Genomic DNA, 17,896 nt, shown 5'->3' on the forward strand with positions numbered 1-17,896 from the left:
AATGCCATATTAATTTGGAAATTTACCTAGTTCATTTTAAAAAGTTAATTTTCTTGTAAACCTGAAAATTTCTTTGCTCTTTTTTATTTGCACAGAATAATTAAGAAATTAAATCATTTGAGTTAACCTAAATTATTATTTTTAATTTAGGTCACTAAGTCAACCTAAATTATTATTTTTCATTTCAGTCACTAAGTCAACAAGTTTGTTATTCACATAGAACTAGTTACTGTTACAGCTCACCTGCCACAAGCACACCAATGACACAAAAGAAACCTTAAATCTGTCAGTTTTTCTTCATTTCCTGTTCTACTAAAAACAACCTAATATTCCAACTCATTCCTCTCTTTTACATCTTGTCTCCTAGATTTTTCCTAACTGATTTTAACAGCTAGTTAGAAACTTGAACATCAATATTGATGTATTAATGAAAAACAGAACACTGGCATTTTCAAAACTACCTTACTTAAAGACTGATTAGATTCATTAATAAATTAACCGGGTAGGAATGCTGTTTTCAAGGCAAAAGGAAAATAGTATATTCTACAGGAAAGTATGGGACTTTCTGTTTTGTTTTCCGAGGGGATTAGCTCTTCCAGCCAGGAAGTTTTTACTACACATCCAGATTGTGATTTGCTCCTGGTTCAACAGTGGTACAAAATCATCTTTGACATTTACTGAAGCGTCAGGCACAGCACTTTAAAAGGACAAAGCTTGTCTTGATTACAAGAAAAGAGGATGCAAACAAGGTGAATGCATGACAGTAAAAAATGTGCCAGTGGTATAGTGAGAGCCAGGCTGTATGCTCTAGGATTGCACTTTTTGAAACTTCATAAATATGAACAATATCCTTCCCTAAGCCTTTTAGCTCAAGATGAATATAAGATTGAGTCAGCGTCACTGCACAGGCTTTTGTCAGTGAAAACGCATGTGCAGTGACTGTTCCTCAGTCTCTACGTTATATTCCATAATAAATTATTAATTTTGCAATAGTAAAATAACTGAGCATGCAGAAGGGCAAGACAGAGCTTACATGTGATATTAGTGACAGCATATTGGATAGTCCTTAGTTAATGGACAAACAGGAACACAGTATAGGGTATACAGGGAGTTCATTGCAAAAAGGCATTAATGTGCCATTACTTTTATAGCAGGAACAGCTTTTGCTAGCTAAGTTCCTGTAAAACATACTTTTGAGCTTACAGGGATATTAGCAAATGGATCCCTCACATGGTGATGGACAAAGCTTGTCTCCTAGTTTTGCAAAACATGCTGAAAATTACCACAAAGGACCAGAAGTTTTGTTTATGGTTTAATTCCCCTCTTTTTGTAAAAGAAAAAGGGAAAAAACCCAAAGTACTTGAAACAGCTGACTGGTTTGGAAATACCTCAGAGATAGATTTTCTCAGAGCGTTTTAGAATTCTCTTGCAATTCTTGACTACAAGCAGAAAATACAGATGCTTAGTCCAGCAGGGAACAAGACTTCATTCAGCTGTTTATAAACTGAAAAGTTATTTGGCTTCATTTTGGCTCACATTTCAGCCAAAAATGGCTGGTTGTCAGGATTCCTGTTTTATCTTTTCATGTTTATCAACCATCTCCTAAAACTTAGGTGACCATCATTTACAGCGTGGTGGGAAAGCTAGGAAACGAAGCACCCTGAAGCGTAATTCATTCTCACCCCAGTAGCAGCAATTCAGAGTCCACAGTTACACCACTTACATGACGTGCACACGTTCTTTACTTCTCAAAACAAGGTGGACACAAGCAGGCACAGGATATGCTTGAGATGACGTTATGTTCCTGTCTTGCCATTTGCTTTTCTTACTGCTCTTTCCTCATCAAAATTCTTAGCCAGTGCTGCCATCATTGCCCAGTGCAGGACCAGAGAACAGCTGCAGTCAGAAGGCACCTCTGAAGGTCACCTTGTCCAACCTCCTGCTCCAAGCAGGGCTAAATGCAGTATCAGAGCAGACAAAGTGTGAAAATCTCCAGCAAAGAAGACTGCAGCACCGCCCTGCAGCCTGTTGCTGGGCCTTGCGACGCTCCTCCTGCGGGAGCCTTTCTTTCTTTACGTCCCACAGGAATTTCTCTCACTGAAACTTGTGACTGTTGTCTTTTGTCTTCAGGCTGCAACGTGGGGCAGACCCTGCCTCCTCTGTAACTACCCTACCAGTAGCTGAACGCTGCAATTAGAACCCCAGTTAGCCATCTCTTCCCGGGCTAAATAAACCGAGTTCCCCTGCTCTCTGCTTCTCCTGATACTCTCTCCCTTCAACCCAGGGAAGATGTCCGTAATGGCATCTGTCCTCTGTGCAACTCACCCACCTTCCTCTGCTGCAGTGCCGTAAGTCTCTGCAGGCTCACCCAGGAACATGTGCGCAGTTTTGGGGTGCCCATTTGCTTGGAGATTTAACAGTCCAAACAGATTTCACCCTAAACTGCCCAAGACTTCAGCTGAGCGCAGAGATTTTTTATTCTCCCCACAACAGAGAAGATCTTTCTAAGTCCTCTGGGGATTGTTTGGACAAACCCAAATATCTGACCCTGAGCCAATCAATTAATTATTATATCTAATGTCTGTCCTATTTGATAATTACTGTGTGCAACAGACACATGCCAATGTAGATGTGCTGCCGAAATCCAGCGCTCCTGTGCTCAGTGCTACATGGGGAAGCAGCAGACTCATACCCTTCCTACATGCAGCTCAATCCAATCTACACTCCCAAAAGTCCTCTTACTGGAGCACTGCTTCTTTAAAACAAGTCTCCATGAGATAAAGAACTATCTTTTAAGGAAAAAAAAAGGAGACTAATATTAGAGTTGCTGCTGGCTGTGCTATCAGTCAAGAACTTGTCCCGGGCACCAGGTGAGACCAAAGTTTAAAACTCTGGAATGCAACACGTGCAATTGCCAGAATATTACTGCCTGTTTTATCATTTGCTATTCTTCACACTTTCTGGGCATTTTCCCACAGAAGCGAATCAGAAGTAACAGAACCATTTAGAAGAGACGCTGGCCATCAAACAGAAAATAAAATGCACAAAGTTTAATCATCTTTCAGTGTACAGCAAATGAGAAACTGGTACTCTTTTTCAAGACCTTTTTTAAGTAACAAAAAAAAATATTTCTCAGCAAAAACAATTATCAGTTTGGAAGGGAAAGCATTTTTCCTTGAAACAATTCCCAATTTCCCTTGAAACAACTGTTATTTCTCAAAAGCTCAAATTTTAACAATTATTGAACCTTGTTGGAAACTTTTCAATCAACCACATTTCACTTTTCTACATAGATCTTTATAAATCCATGCTTGTCCAACTAACTCTGTACTCATTTTTTTTCCCTGTAATATTAATTTATTTCCTCATTATATTTTTATAAATGTTGCTGGTAAGGTTTTGTACTTTTCCTGAAGTATGCTGCAGCTCTTTCATAGGGCACAACGAGGTCTTACCAAAATAGTTTAAACTAAACTAAAAAATGGCTAAATTAATTACTAAAAGGGAATTTGCAACATATTGTTTGTTCATTCAACATATTACAATATCTACTGAATTGAAGTAGCTGCATCAGGTTTAGCTCTGAATGGAAAAAGTTCTATACTGCACAAGATTAGCAAGTAAAAAGCCAAACAAAACACTGATGCACAGCAATGTCCCCCTTTAACTATTGTTTAAATTTTTGCCCAAGATTTGATTTCTCATTCTGCAAAAACTTGAAGATGGAGGTAGAACTGAGAGGTGCTAATACAGTTTCAATTTCAAAAAGAAAGAAACTGTCATTCAAATGCATATACCTAAATCACTGCCTTAAGTCATGCCACTTGGAATCTAATTCATGTGATAAATTCTTTCTGATAGGATTGCTTAGGAATAACAGAAATTAATTTTGCCTTGCAGCCTCAAATATATTTGGGGTACGACACACACTATATACACATACAGATTCACACATACAGAGATTTCTGTACTAATCTGCACTTTGTGCAACACAATCCTGTTTCATACGAATGGCCACAGGAGATACTTGTCAACACTGGACTCCAATGGCAAGGAATCTGTTGGTTCAGGTAATCCGTAAACTGAACCTTAATTTAGTCTATATTTTGATTTTTCAGCCAATCTTATTTCTATGTGAATTTACAAAAGAAATTCACTTATTCAAAGTATGTCAGAAAACTAAGTAGTATTCAGAGCAGTGAGAACTCCTGCAGTTCTGTAAGCGACAGTACCAGAGAGATACAGCTCACATCCTTAGCTGGGCTGAAAGAAAAGTTCACTTCAATCTGGAAATCAAATGACAACAAAGAACACAGTACTGGAACTTTTTTTACACGATACTGAGTGCCCTTAAATTGAGGTCAAGGGAGGATCTGGTCTAGTAATTTTTTTCTGTTCTGGTTTTTAAGACTCAGTTTGGAAAAAACTAGCTCATGTTAAAACTGACATATAAAATTACTGGTGCTGATGGGCTTTTCCAGTGTTGTAAAACATTCTACTGGTATTATTTTTGACAGGGCTTATGATAACTAGTTGACATTTAGAGAAAACGTAATGAACTTTTATTATTATTATTTTGCTGCTGCTAATGGGCACAGATTTATTGATCTCCAGAAAATAGCACCCATCTGAACCACGTTGCCCATATTCTTTATGGTCATGGAGCAGCACAAGAGCTGTAGATATCTGCAGTGAACCCCTCCATCTTGTTATTTATATGAATACATCTTGTATTCATACTAATAAAGAGCTTTAATACATTTGACTAATGGCTGCAATTTGCAAAACATCCTGTGATGCTCTTGAATGAAAGAGATCATGTTAAAATAAAGACCACCACACAAATACAGCTTGTGTTGATCTGAGAGACTACAATTCTCACCCTCAACTAGTAGTTTTCACCAAGACAATGGCTGGTTTTATTATAATGTGCAGAAATCTTTCAGTAAAGTAAAAGTTGGATGTTTTCAGTACAGTTATTCATTTTAACATAGGAAGCTGATACTACAAGGAAACATCAGGACATAAAATAAAGAATGGAAGTGGGGATGGAATAAACAGTGTTCTGTTAAGTAAATTATACTTTCCTGGCTCTGTCAGGATCCAAAAGCCCTAAAAAGCAAAATGTGTGTCACTGGGGCTGAAAAATAATTAATGCTGTTTGACAATGAAGGCCTTAAAAATGTGTTTGGAGGAAGTGGAGAGGGAAGATGGCAAGCACCCCAACACAGAAATTCCATGCCACGTTTGAAAACAAACACAAGCACCCACGTAGAGAGGAAATCACCCGTTAATAGGGATCCAAGGTTCACCAGTCTCTGGGATCACTGTGGCTGAACAAGTAGTTTTTCAGGAGGGCACATCCCAAAGCTAGAGATGTTGAAAAATACGTGGGCGCTCAAAGGAATTAAAAGAGGATAGTCTTACGGATTTTATCCAGAGCCCATCAAGGCAGCACTCCCATTCACTGCAATAAGCTTTGGATCAGGTTCAACATCCAAACGTAGTCCTCCCTCACTAGAACTGGCTGGTCACGTCGGAAACTGTTTGGGCAAGGTACCCCACCCATAAACAGAGCGCTCAGGGAGAGTATGGTAGTAAGCAACAAATAATTTGTCTCTTTGCCAAGATTAGGGGTTGTGTCTCCTACTCGTTCACCCTCTGAGACAATAAAACGAGGGCTATAGTACGGTAATATCTCTGAAGCAATCTAAGAAGGAATGCCATATGAATGAGAAGCAAAAGGATACGGGTTCCTTCAATTCTGATGTCGAAAGTGGAAGACATGAGTAAGCCATGGGGTACAGAAACCCACTAGCAGATGGATGCAGTGTCTCCATCAGCTCCTCTCTCTGGGATCATGTAAGTAGGAAGAGGAATAGAAAGGAAATACAAATCTGAGTGTGGAAAGAGAGTTCCACTATGGGAATTGCCACATCAGCTAGGTGGAAGACAAGAGGTATGCAAGTCCATTTGCAGGAGAAAGAGAGCATAAACACAGTTAAGTGGATATTAATGAACGCTAAACAAGGATGGCAAGCTTGCTCTGAACTTACAAATCACATCCGCATTAATACCAAATGAGTTCATTAAGATTAACATTATTATGATGAGTATCAAAGGGATTAAAAGAGATTATGGCAAATAAGAGAGTCAGATAGGAATGAGATGTAATTACCTTCATATCTGGTTTATCTATAGCTGCAGAGAAAGACCCAGCATTCACTTCACACTGGAGGAACCTAACTCACATTTTGATCTGAAGTGTAATTTTCGGCAAAGCTGATCTCAACAGTTTGGGCTGAACGCGGCCCAGGCATGTGCAGGATGATCAAAAGAAGGGTGGGAAGGCGAGCAGAGAGAGATGGGGAAGGGCGGAGGAGGCCCACTCCTGCGCCAGCACCCTCACCCAACTGCAGGAGACAACTTGGTCTTCATGCCCACCGTGTCCAAAACGTGACGTGAGGCCAGCCCTGCCCCCACCTCTGCCCAACACCTGGCCTGCTCTGACCCCAGCACTCGCCACGCCGACTCTGAAAACCTCATTGGGCTTCACAAGTATCAGCCAAGTCTTCCAAAAAACGTTTAAGGGAAATAGTCTCACTGTAGAGCTAGGAAAATTGAGGAATACAGGGGCAGAGGGATCACATTCAGTGAAATAAAAATAAGCTCTCTGATTTTTACCTCTTGCTTTTGTACCACAACTGCAGAGCCAATACTTTTGTGCATGCAGAGACCAGCTAAGGAGCACCAAATTATGTCTTGAAAACACACAGCTTATAAAGTCGATATTCTGCCAATGCACACATTCAACAATGCAGGCAGAAATGTTACGTGGGATCTTGGTGGGGAAAATTTACTGAGACTCTTCCAGCCAGGCTCTGCTCTGAGCAGATTGCCTTTCTTCACAGGCCGACTGCGCACGGTCGGCTCTCCAGTGCAAACATCACTTCCCAGCTCTGGTGTGTTTGGCCTCCGGTTTGTTTGACAGGTTACATGTGCTTCTGAATATATCTTCTGATGCTCATTTTCAGAGTGCTGTTAACGTTTCTCTTGGCTGCTGTTTAAAAATTAGGTCCCTAAAGATATCATCCTTCACTAAGAAAATACGCTTGCCAGAAGGCCCGGCTTCAAACGTGTTGAGGCTGACTGTCAGAGCTGTTGACCTCTGACCATGGAGCTGCAAGTCCACAGGCATACCTGCACATTGGCTCCAAGGTAGCACAAGATGGGCCGCTAGCACTGGAGGAATCCAAAATGGGCAGCTACTTTCATTTTTTTGTTGTCCAAGATGAACATGCATTTCAAAAGCACCTGTCAAGCAGAACCAGAGCTGTCTGGCTCTCGTCAGGACAGTTATAACCCCTTAATTATATGCTTTGTTGCTTCAATAGGCAATGTACATACATACATACACACACGCACACATGTGTATGCATATGGAATTTACAGCTGCAACTTTTTAAAAGAAGCCTTTAAACCTTTTTCTTCTGTGGTGCTGTGTTAAAATCAGTTAAGTAGCAGAAGTAAATTGTAACTTAGAGTTGCAATGTGCTTCTGGAAGGGAAGAAGGATTTACGTCTCTACACGCTCTACCTAACTTCACCGAGCACGAATCAGCAGGGTGGAGAAGACGAAATTGCTTTGTGAAAGTCGCGAGCACAAGGCAGGGTCATCAGTCAGTTCACACTGACTAAAGCATCAAGATGTTCTCCTTTGCTGGCCTCCCGGCCAAGATGAAATGTTAATAGCTAGTACCAGACAAGAGAGACTCCGATCCCCCGTGGAATGCAACCCAATGCCCAAAGACTTCCAGGCCATGCCACACAGCATATTTTATATGTGTTTTTGTAAGAGAAATAGCAAGGATGCATTTCTGCGTAGGCAAAGATGGAGTGTGACAATCTGTCATCCTCTGCCCAGTATCTTGCCAACATGGCTGGCTAGACAGTATCCTAGGACAACACTGATGGACTTTTCCCACACAAAGTCTCCAGCCAGAAAAGGCAGGAAGGGAAAGAGGGAAGAGAAGTCCACCCCAGCATCCGAAGCGGGCAGGCAAAGGGAAGAATCTACTCCACTTTACTCTGATGGTCCATGGAACTGCACTTCCCAACATTTCTAGGAGAAAATATGAGTCAGAAATCCTACGGGAACTCCTGCAGCAGCACAGCTCCCTCCACAACCCACACATCCTCAACAGAGCACTGCGCAATCTAATCCATATGGTATATCTGCACTGCAACGTGGGCCAGAGCTGGGTGCGGCCTTACGTTAGGCTCTCAAATGATAAAAGTTTGGCACATGAGCAATTGTTTGTGCTTGAACAGTTGACTGAGGAGCTTGGAAATCAGGGCATTTAGGAAAAACCTGTGAGTAAAGTGCGGGGACCTAACAAACAGCCAGACACAAGATGGCTTTGCAGAGGGCTACCGGAGGGAAGGGAAGGCAGGAACTTGTCAGGGGCTCTTGACTGTTTGGACAGAGATGGGGAGGTTTTGGCATCACCACAGAACAACACTGTTTGGTATTTTGCTCAGTCAGGCCCCAACACAGGTTTTAAAAAAACCACCAAACTCTCAAGAATGTGTTTAAGGCTACCTTTAGTTATCCAAGCAAATCTCTGGTCCGCTGCTGATCCAGTGGACAGGAATACCGTGCTTCCCTCCGAGACAGAAATTCCCTGAAGGGGGCACTTCCAAGAGCAGTATCTTAGGAGCAGACAGCTCTTGACACAGAAACCTGACGCAGAGCTCCTCCGAGCAGAACAGGTATCCTGAGGATGCCAACACACACCTGGTATCTCACATTCATCCCACATCTAAACAGAAGCAATGCCCGAGCAGGGGCTTAGTCAGTGTTAAACTCTGTGTGGCCCATCCTAAGGGTAATGTACCTCTGGTGAACTTGGGGAAGAGGTACCTTTTCTCCCCAACCCCCCAGACCTAGAGGCTGTTAGCTACGTGGAAAAAAGACTAAAAGGTCTGTACGGAGACAGACAGACTTAATAAGACAATCACAGTGCTCCATCCCACGAAGTAAACCCCCATGGGCAGATGCCCTAAATCCCAGGTAGTTCTGGAGAGCAGAACCATGACAGGAGGGGGAATCTCCCATGCAGGATCGGGACCTCAGCAGTCCCAGCAACAGCAAGAGAGCAAGCATGGAACAAGCAACGAACCCAGGGCGAGCTAAGGATCAGAACGCTGCTGACAAGTGTTAGGGATGAAACGCCGAGGCTCCTCAGGATGAGCCCTGCAAACTGCCTTCCTTAAATGTTTTATTTTCTACAGCGGATTTCCAACAGTAGGAGCTTTTACTCACTCTGCTAGCAGAGGCTGAACTGCTCTCTTCGTACAGTTTCAAATTCGCCAGCTACACTCAAAGAACCACCCCTTTTTGCCTTTGCCTTTCTCTTTTCTTTTTGCTTTCTCTGGGCTTTTTGTGAAAGAGACACCCAGTTTCAAGCCATTTAAAAAATATCAAAAAGCCCTGGTGGAAAATAATTTGCAGCTGTGATAATATCACATTTTTTAAAATACCGTAATATAGTTTTACTTTTAATAATAAAAGATAAAAAAGGGGAGTCTGTGAATAATTAGAGAGTGCAGTCTGAAGCCAGTTACAGTCACTGCAATTGATAATAAACTTAAAGCCCCCTGACAGCAGGTAAATGCTTTGCAACCCTGACCCCCTTCCTCTCACATTACTTAACAACCCTGCAGTTCCAGCATTACATCACCGTCCAAGCGATTGGTTCCTGCGTTTTAACTCTCTCCCTGTCTCCTCCGATTAGGAGCAACACAATGATGGGGAAAAAAAAAACAAACAACCAGCCACCAAACTTCTCTCAAGTTTGCTGTATTCCTTGTTTGGGTTTGGTTTGGTCGAAAAAACAGCTTCTGCTGCTAAGAGTCGAGGTTACACGCACCAGAAAACAAACTCTGTCGAAGTGGAAAAGAGAGTGGGAAAGGGGGACTGGGGAGGGGAGGAGGAGAGGAGGAGAGGAAGAGAGGAGGAGGAAGGCGGGCGGGGGGGGGGGGGGGAGTATATAGAAATCAGAAAAGGAAAAGAAAATTAAAAACAAACCTCATGGACATCACTGAGCCTGAATTCCCTGCTGAGGTGCAGAACATGAGAGCCCTGGAATGAGTGTATGTAGAACTTGAGCCAAAGCTTAACTAGCCCGAGTGAGTCATATCCTTCCCATTTGATTCCCGTCCAAATGATGATGTAATGCCCTGGCCCTCTCCCTCGCTCGCTCCCGCTCGCTACACTACCTCCCTCCTCCCCTTTTCTCCTTTTTAGCTCAGTCCTCGGTGAAGTCACCATTTAAATCTGGCAGAGCTGAAGCAAAAACTTCAATGTAACCAAAACAGCCCCAGGCCAAGTTCCAGACGTACTGAGACTCGGTGGTGCAATTGCCATTGGAAACGAGTAAACAGAGAGAGAAACAGTGCCGCCTCGGAAGGGCCTGCGCAGCTGCCGGCCCATCGCAGGGAAGCCCGGGGACGGACGGGGCTGACAGGATTGACGGGGGCTCATCGGAAGATGCTGCGCACAAACGGGCTCGCTCCCGCCTGCCCCCCCCCCCCACCTCCACCCCACCCCCCCGGCCACGGTCCAGGCTTCGGGAAGATCCGGCAATTGGGAAAGGGGGGAGATGGAGCCGGAGGCGAGGAGGGCAGCGGAGAAGCCGCGAAGCGGACCCAGCGCGGTTGGGGCGGGGGGGGCATGGGGAGCCTGAATAGCGGTGCTTTGGCAGGTTACGCCTTAGGCTGGGACTTCTCTGCCTGCGCCGCGCAGGGCTGGAGTCGAGCCCCGCGGTTTTTTGAAGGAGAACGACGGAGCTGTTGCTCGGTGCGCCGGCAGACGTACAGGTGCAAGGCACTTTCTTTCTCCGCCACTTAAAAAGTACCAGAAAAGCCCCAAGCGCTGCAAGCTTTAGGAACGAACTCACTGCGGTGCTGCTGCTATTGCCTGCCCCGCGTTTAAAACGATGCCCTTCTGGCGTTTTATCTCCCAAGTCTGATATTCGTGGGGGGTTTTAAGGATAGAGAATGTTTCTAAGTGGAACTTGTAATAATTTTTCATGTGCGCGAGCGTAAGCTATTGTGGTGCTAGGCGCTCTGCTGCATCGTATTGCAGTTTCTGAGTCCTGATGTTAAATGCTACAGTGACTGCGGCTGAAATATCTCCTGTGTCCTCCCCCACAGAGCGTTTTTTCACTGCTCATCACTCACAACTAACTGTAGTCAACACAGTGCAAAACAGTTGCTCCACAAAAGAATGTGAAGTCTAAGTAGTAATAATAATAATACGTGAAAATGTCTAAGCATACATACCATCCCTCAGCAATCCAAAGACTAACAGTTTCAATGTCAAACTGCAGAGATGTAAGCATTAATGACACCTGAAACAGGGAAAAGTATTTAAAAGCAACTCCTTTCTTTATAGATCAAGAACTATTTGACAAAGTCACTTCACCCCAGGTCTCAGAGTGAAATTCAGTTTTCTGACAGTCAATGGACACACCTATCCCCCCAAATTCTGAAAACAATAGGAAAACATCAAAGCCAATGTATTTTCTTTTCTTCCTTATAATGATGTGACTTTATGGAAAAGCAATTTTGATTGCCTAGCAGCATTTTACCAAATAGGGGTTTTGGGGGCGGCAGATTCATTACTTGATCAAAGCAGCAATGCGACAGAGATTATTGTAAAGTACCGAAGTCTCCTCCTGAGGATACTCTCATGGTTATAAATTATCTTTGGAATATATTTCTATGGATCAACACTGTTAGCTTCGGTCATGGTTTAGTCTTGAATTCAAGTAGTTTCAGTCATGAATTCAAATTATTTTTCTTTAAGGAATATATGATTTTTACAGACAGAATGAGAGGAGGAGAAAACCAAGGGTTTATCCTATTCAATTAAAAAAACACAGTTCTCCACAGCAGGCTGACCTGCTGGATGACATCCTCAACTGATATTGATGCTGCAGCCACTCAGAGTGACACCTTTATCAAGCAAGGCAGCTCTGAATTAGAGGTGATCAGCCATAATTATTACTGGCGCCACTGAAGCCTGTGGCTTGACAGCATCAGATGTGGTTGTTATAAAGTTTGGTCCATTGTGTCAATGGCCTGTATAACTCATTTATGTCTGAATTACCAGCTATTGATTTTTTGTCTTCTGTAATGTAATAAAATAAAAGTTAGATCATTCCTAAAGCTTTCTTTTAATTCCAGCCTTGCTGATAGTTTCATTTTAAGCTCAGCCCACTTCTCCCTCTCCATTTAAAAAAATGTGACTTCCAACCCTTTTTCTGTGCATGTCTAAGAGGTCATCTTCCCTCCCTCCTCCCTTTTATTTTGTCCTCTTACATTTACACTGCTAGCTTACATAGCTTCTGCTCATCCAGTTATGCCACTGGCATTGCTATAATCGTTGTCTTGGGCCCAGGCCAGATCCCTGGCTCAGAACAGCTTCAAACTGATGGGGAACGGGGCTGAAACTGAGACACAAACTTAAATCCCCAGGCCCACCGCCAGAAGGAAGCAAGCTGCCACCAAAGAGAAAAGTGATTGCCCTGAGGAACCCAGGTTACTCTGGGGCTGCTTGTGCATATGCATCCATTCCTGCAGCCTTTGCCAGTGAACCGGCCTCTTCTCACCCTTCGGAAAGACCCATACTTCCACCACCCTGCTGTATTCAGAGCAAAATGCAACCAAAAGGATGATGCAGGAGCTGCGGGGTAGTTTATTGTCCTCCTGAGGCTTCAAGTGCTTGCCTGGCAACTGTGCTCTTTCCAAAAGAAAACTTTGTTTACCAGAAGCAAGAGCAGACCCATTGTCTATCTGTGAGCATCTTAATCAAAATATTACAGGAGTGACTGTGTTTGTATGGCAAATGGCCCTTTTCATTATTATTGCCTTCATAAACACAAACTCAGAATTAAACTGCCCTGAAAACAGCCTTTGTCTTACAGAAGATGTTTCCAGGAGTTAGAGCACTTTCTGAAACAAACAAGAAAGATCCAAGCAGCCTGAACTGCCAATCATTTTAAAATTATGTGTTTACACTGAAGTCCTATTTCAAGAAGCAAACTGCTTTAAAACAGAGCTTATGTTCCAAACGAGTTAAAAACTTATTTGTGCTTGCTGGTGGGAATACAAAAAATTCTTTCCAGGCAGGTATTTCCAAGGCCTATTGATTTTTTCTTCCGCCTAACAGGAAACACTGTTTTCCCATTTTCCTTCCTGTGACAGACCAGTTAATGATAAAGAATGTCCTGTGCTCAGAGGAAATTCCACTGGCATTCAAGAGCTCTCTCTTTATCTGTTTACTTGTCTGTCTTTTCTTTCTCCCCCCACTCCACCCCCATCCTTAAATTTCCATGTTCAGCCACGCTCAAGAATAGGGCTGTTGTGAGGAGAGTTGTGGGATGTTTTAATTCTAATGGGAGCCTTCTTCAAAGTAGCTCCCTGGCCAGCACAGTTATGACTCCAGCTTAGCTGTCTAGTTCAGGAATGCTTGCAACACCCTCCCTGCAGCATGTTTCATCCTTGGGGAAAGGGTGGTGGGGCACACCACAGATGTTTGGTATAACAGAAACTTGACAAAAATCACTGCTCCTGCTGAAAGTTTCCAGTCTGAACAACCAGAGAGCTCTGAATTTCGAGAGCCCAAATGTCAGAGCGCACTGGGATTATCTCAAAAGCATATTGTAAAAAGGAACTGGGTGTACTACAGTTGACATTGTGGATGGACAAATCATCAGTTCTACATGCATTTTAGTTGAGTGTATCACATGCAGCCTTTGGGACTGACTTATGCCTATTTCCATCAGTGGCCCAAAGCATCGGCAAAGACCCTGTGGATGAAAGCAGTATAGCCTGATTATTTTTTTCTCCGCTACTTGGCTCTTAAAGAGGCTTGATTAAGAAAATATTCTGTAATAATGGTCCTACACTCAGGAAAGTCTCATTTTCATTCTGACTTTATTTTTCATTTCTAACCCAAGAGCCTTACAGTCCCTGTGGAATTAAAGAGGCCAGATAATTTCAGGGTTAAATAAGCTTTAATGACTATCACATGTATGGAACCTTAAACCTAGTATTAAAAATTATTTTTTTAAAGTGGCATCTCTTCCTTTTTTAATTTAGGATAACCATCCAGGTGGTTTCCTAAGGATTTCTTTGCAAATTGCTTCCAGTGAACCTTTTCAGTTACAGACCACTGCAAACCCATGTGGTGTTATTCAGTGTTCAGTTCAACTTGGGTGTCCCGTGTTTTCACAGTGGACAGAGGGATTGTCTGCACAGGGAGATTGTGAGGTCTAAGCAGGCGAGCTGTCACTAGCAAGGACATAAGAATGTATAGGTCCACCAATTTCAGCAGAACTAAAGTAAGGCAGGGTTAAGAGTGGATTTTTCAAGTTGCTCGTTAGATAATGGGACGCATGTTCCCAAGTCACTTGGGTGCTTTGGAAAAAGCCATTCTCCTTTAAGGAGACACAGCTCAAAGTGCTCAGCATTGAGCTGTATCAGAGGTAGAGCTGGTTTTCCTATGAGCTCTCCAAATTGTTATGAAATAGAATATCTGGAAATACCCTCTGTGAGAATTGCCCCAGATTTCTTGTGCATAAGCACCGTAAGAAACTGGACTGGACTAAGTCTAAATAAATCCTGGAACAAAGATCTCCCTTTCTCACTCATATGCACAAACATGCTGCTAAATTAGAAACACACTACTGAAAATATTTAAGGAAGAAGAACTAGCAAGAGTTTGGGCCCAACAGCTGTGGAGACAGGTGCTCTGTGACAATCCAGGCAGATGTGCAACGGGCATGATGGCCGGGAGACCTCCCCACAACATTTTTGCAATGAATCTGAACCCAAATCTTCAAGAACGATCTCAAGATAAGAAACCCTTCCCCGGTGACAGTCCTAAGAACGTTAATGCCACCTGGGATCATGGTTTTTTGTGCTGGGGATGCTCAACCACTGGGAAGTGGAATTGCCTACTTATTATATACTTGCCAAATAGCCCTGGGCCAGTGATGAGCGGCTGACCTGGAAGTGAAGAGCTCTGTATCCAATTACCTATCACTGAGTCATCCAGTCTGAGTAGCCAGCTATTTTATTACAGCTGTAAACCACAAATACCGAAGACAAATAACGTAGCAATTTATGCAAAATAATAAATAATGCTTTACATTTCGGTAGAACCTTTCACCCTGAAAGATCCCAAAGCACCTTGCAGGCCAGCCATAAAAAGTCATGCAATGCAATCACCCTTGACATGGGGGATGGCAGCCAGCCAGCAAACGGCACAGGACTGCGAAGGGGAGATGTTGACTAAGGACAGAAGTAAACAGCTGCGATTATTTAAAAAATGCCATGTAATCTTTAACATTCATGCATAATGAACAGGAGGTTCCCTTTCCCCAGTGTGATTCTAATTACTCTAACAGATAATTAGAACGTGCTGGTTGAAAAGTGGAGCCACTGCTATTTTTAGAGTTGCTTGAAGAAGCTTTGCCATCCATGCACCCCAAATATTTTCACCCCAGATCCCAGATATCTTAATCTTTAGTGTGAAACTCTATAGGCTTTATCCTGGACCCAGGTTAAAACTTGTATCACATATAGTCACATCTCAACTCTTATAACAGGAAAAAGGATCTGGTTTTGATGTTCTTTCCCCATTGTGCTTCTGACAGAAAAGTAAGCTGAAATTGCAAAATCTGGATTAAAAGAGCAAACTAATATGCTGTAATTCAATATGTGCTGTGAAGCACAGTATGGTAAGCACTGTCTTCTTCATGTATTTTTGTAAGCCCTCATCTTTATTTTTCAGCATGATAACAATAATTAATATTCTAATGAAACTTTTTTTTTAAAAACAGGCAAAGATCTGGAACTCGGTTCCAATTGGAAAAGGAGACTGCTGGGACTCAGATCACCCACATTACAGCAGCATAGATTTACAGTGCTATCTGATAAAAACATACACAAGATAACTTGCTTTTAAAGATACGTCCTCTTTTGCTAGTAATCCAGCTGATAGTACAATATTTCCTCCATGAAAATGAACAGCTATAACCAACCACTAGGAAATGTTTGCTGGACTCTTGCTGGACAAACTGACTTAGGCTTTGAAGTTCCATGAATTACGGGTAGCCAAGTAATTCTACTGGTCATCCTCAGGTACAGGGTTTACACCATTCAATCACTATCAGGATGATGCGAATTCATGATTCAAGTGGTACCATTTTTAACTTGGCTCTGTCCAAAGATCTGAATTTAATCTACATCAAGCATCTTGACACTGAAACTCAAGCCTTTTTTAGTACAGGTTAGAATTTTTCAGTGTTTCTTAAAAACCAAGTAAGTCTGCAGCACAGAGACTGAGATGTGGCCACAACTAAGGGCCAGCCTGCAATTCCCTATTTGCAGTGACTCCCATTGAAACATAATGTAATGTAAAGTTTCCAGTGTAACAAGTCAGCCATAAGAGTTAAAACTCTATTGTTGATAACATAAAGCTATTACATGATTATTTTAAAAGGGAAAAACTATTGTCTTTTTTTTTTTTTTTTTTTTTGTAATGGGAGTTAAACAGGAAATCCTAGTTCAGTTTCCTTCATAGTAACATCTCCAGTCACAGATTCATTATCGGATACATCCTTTCTGAAATCAGATGAGGTCCATCTGTACCCACTTATGTTTTTAGGATTTACATACTATGTTTAGTCCTCCAATGCTTTTCTTCTGGAAAAGTATGGCCATCTATTATCTCTAAACATATTAAAAACAAACAGATCTCTCACAGACACTCACACAAATCCTTTCAGGACTCTGAAAGGAAAGCATCTGCATTTTACTGACACCAGAGCCAGAGTTACACCACCAGTTTTACTGTAACGATAAATGCAAGAGAAATTATTTCTAACTTCACTTCCACATTCTGTGATGCAGGATGCTCCTTTACTTTTAACATCAGTTTCTATGAATCAAAACATACAGCTTTTCTACTCTTGCATAAAAAACCCAAACAAACTCCAGAATAAAAAAAATCTAGCTACAAAACATGCATGTACACTGAAATACCCAATGGGTAAGTACATATTCCACACAAACTGCACATACTAGATTTACACATGGAGCAGTCATCTGCTTGGATATCCTCTAAGGCTAGCCTATTCCTGCCACTGTACAAAACCAAATGGTTGTGCTTGTCCTTAGTGACTGCAGCCTGTGTCAATGAGGCACTTCTGTGAATTCTGTATTGGAAAAATTGCAGTGGCATGCTGGCATCCCTGGTGACTTTTCACATAAGGATAGAAGATTAATTTTCTGTTGAAAAATGAACCACAGTCAGCTCAATTTTAAAAACCCCAACAAACTAGACTTTTAAGTTGTTTAAATGAAAATAAAAATTATTATGGAAACAGGATAAACAGATTAAAACAATGATGACTAACTCATCCGAGAACCTGCAGAGTTCACTTACAGCCCAAGATCCCCTCTAACGTAAGCAGACACTTCAGTGACTATAGCTGAATAGTTTTGATACAAAAAAAGCAGTGCCTAGATCAGTTTCCCCACTTAACTGGGATGTGTCCCTTCAGTTTTTAACCTTCCAAACCCTGAGCCTTTACTGTTTCTCTTGTCTCCCCAAAACTTTCCCTTTTTTCCCCCTTCCAAGTAGTGTGAATTTAATTTCTTAGGATTTAGGAATTTTCTACTGTCATCGTCCCTCATGTTCAAGCTTTTGTGCGTTAATTATTCTGCATGGAGATGCCAATCTGAATTCAGCTTGAAACCACTTCAGGGCTTATATATTCTTGTAATTGCTTCAGAACTGGAACATATGTCTCACCACCCTG

General features: G+C 42.2%; 1 protein-coding gene across 2 annotated transcripts in view; it reads right to left on the minus strand.

Moving 5' to 3' along the window:
- CREB5 (cAMP responsive element binding protein 5) overlaps nt 1-17,896 on the minus strand; it is a 260,153-nt gene that overhangs the window by 90,627 nt on the left and 151,630 nt on the right. The window contains exon 1 of one of the 2 annotated variants that reach the window (XM_052799288.1): nt 10,090-10,149. The exons of the other annotated variant lie outside the window; for it this stretch is intronic. Within the exon in view, the coding sequence (XP_052655248.1) occupies nt 10,090-10,136 (47 nt within the window). The 5' untranslated portion in view covers nt 10,137-10,149. Of the gene's footprint in view, nt 1-10,089; nt 10,150-17,896 lie in introns of those variants that run through there. 2 annotated transcript variants of the gene reach the window in all.

This window comes from Harpia harpyja, chromosome 1, assembly GCF_026419915.1.
Source record: "Harpia harpyja isolate bHarHar1 chromosome 1, bHarHar1 primary haplotype, whole genome shotgun sequence".
NCBI lineage: Eukaryota > Metazoa > Chordata > Aves > Accipitriformes > Accipitridae > Harpia > Harpia harpyja.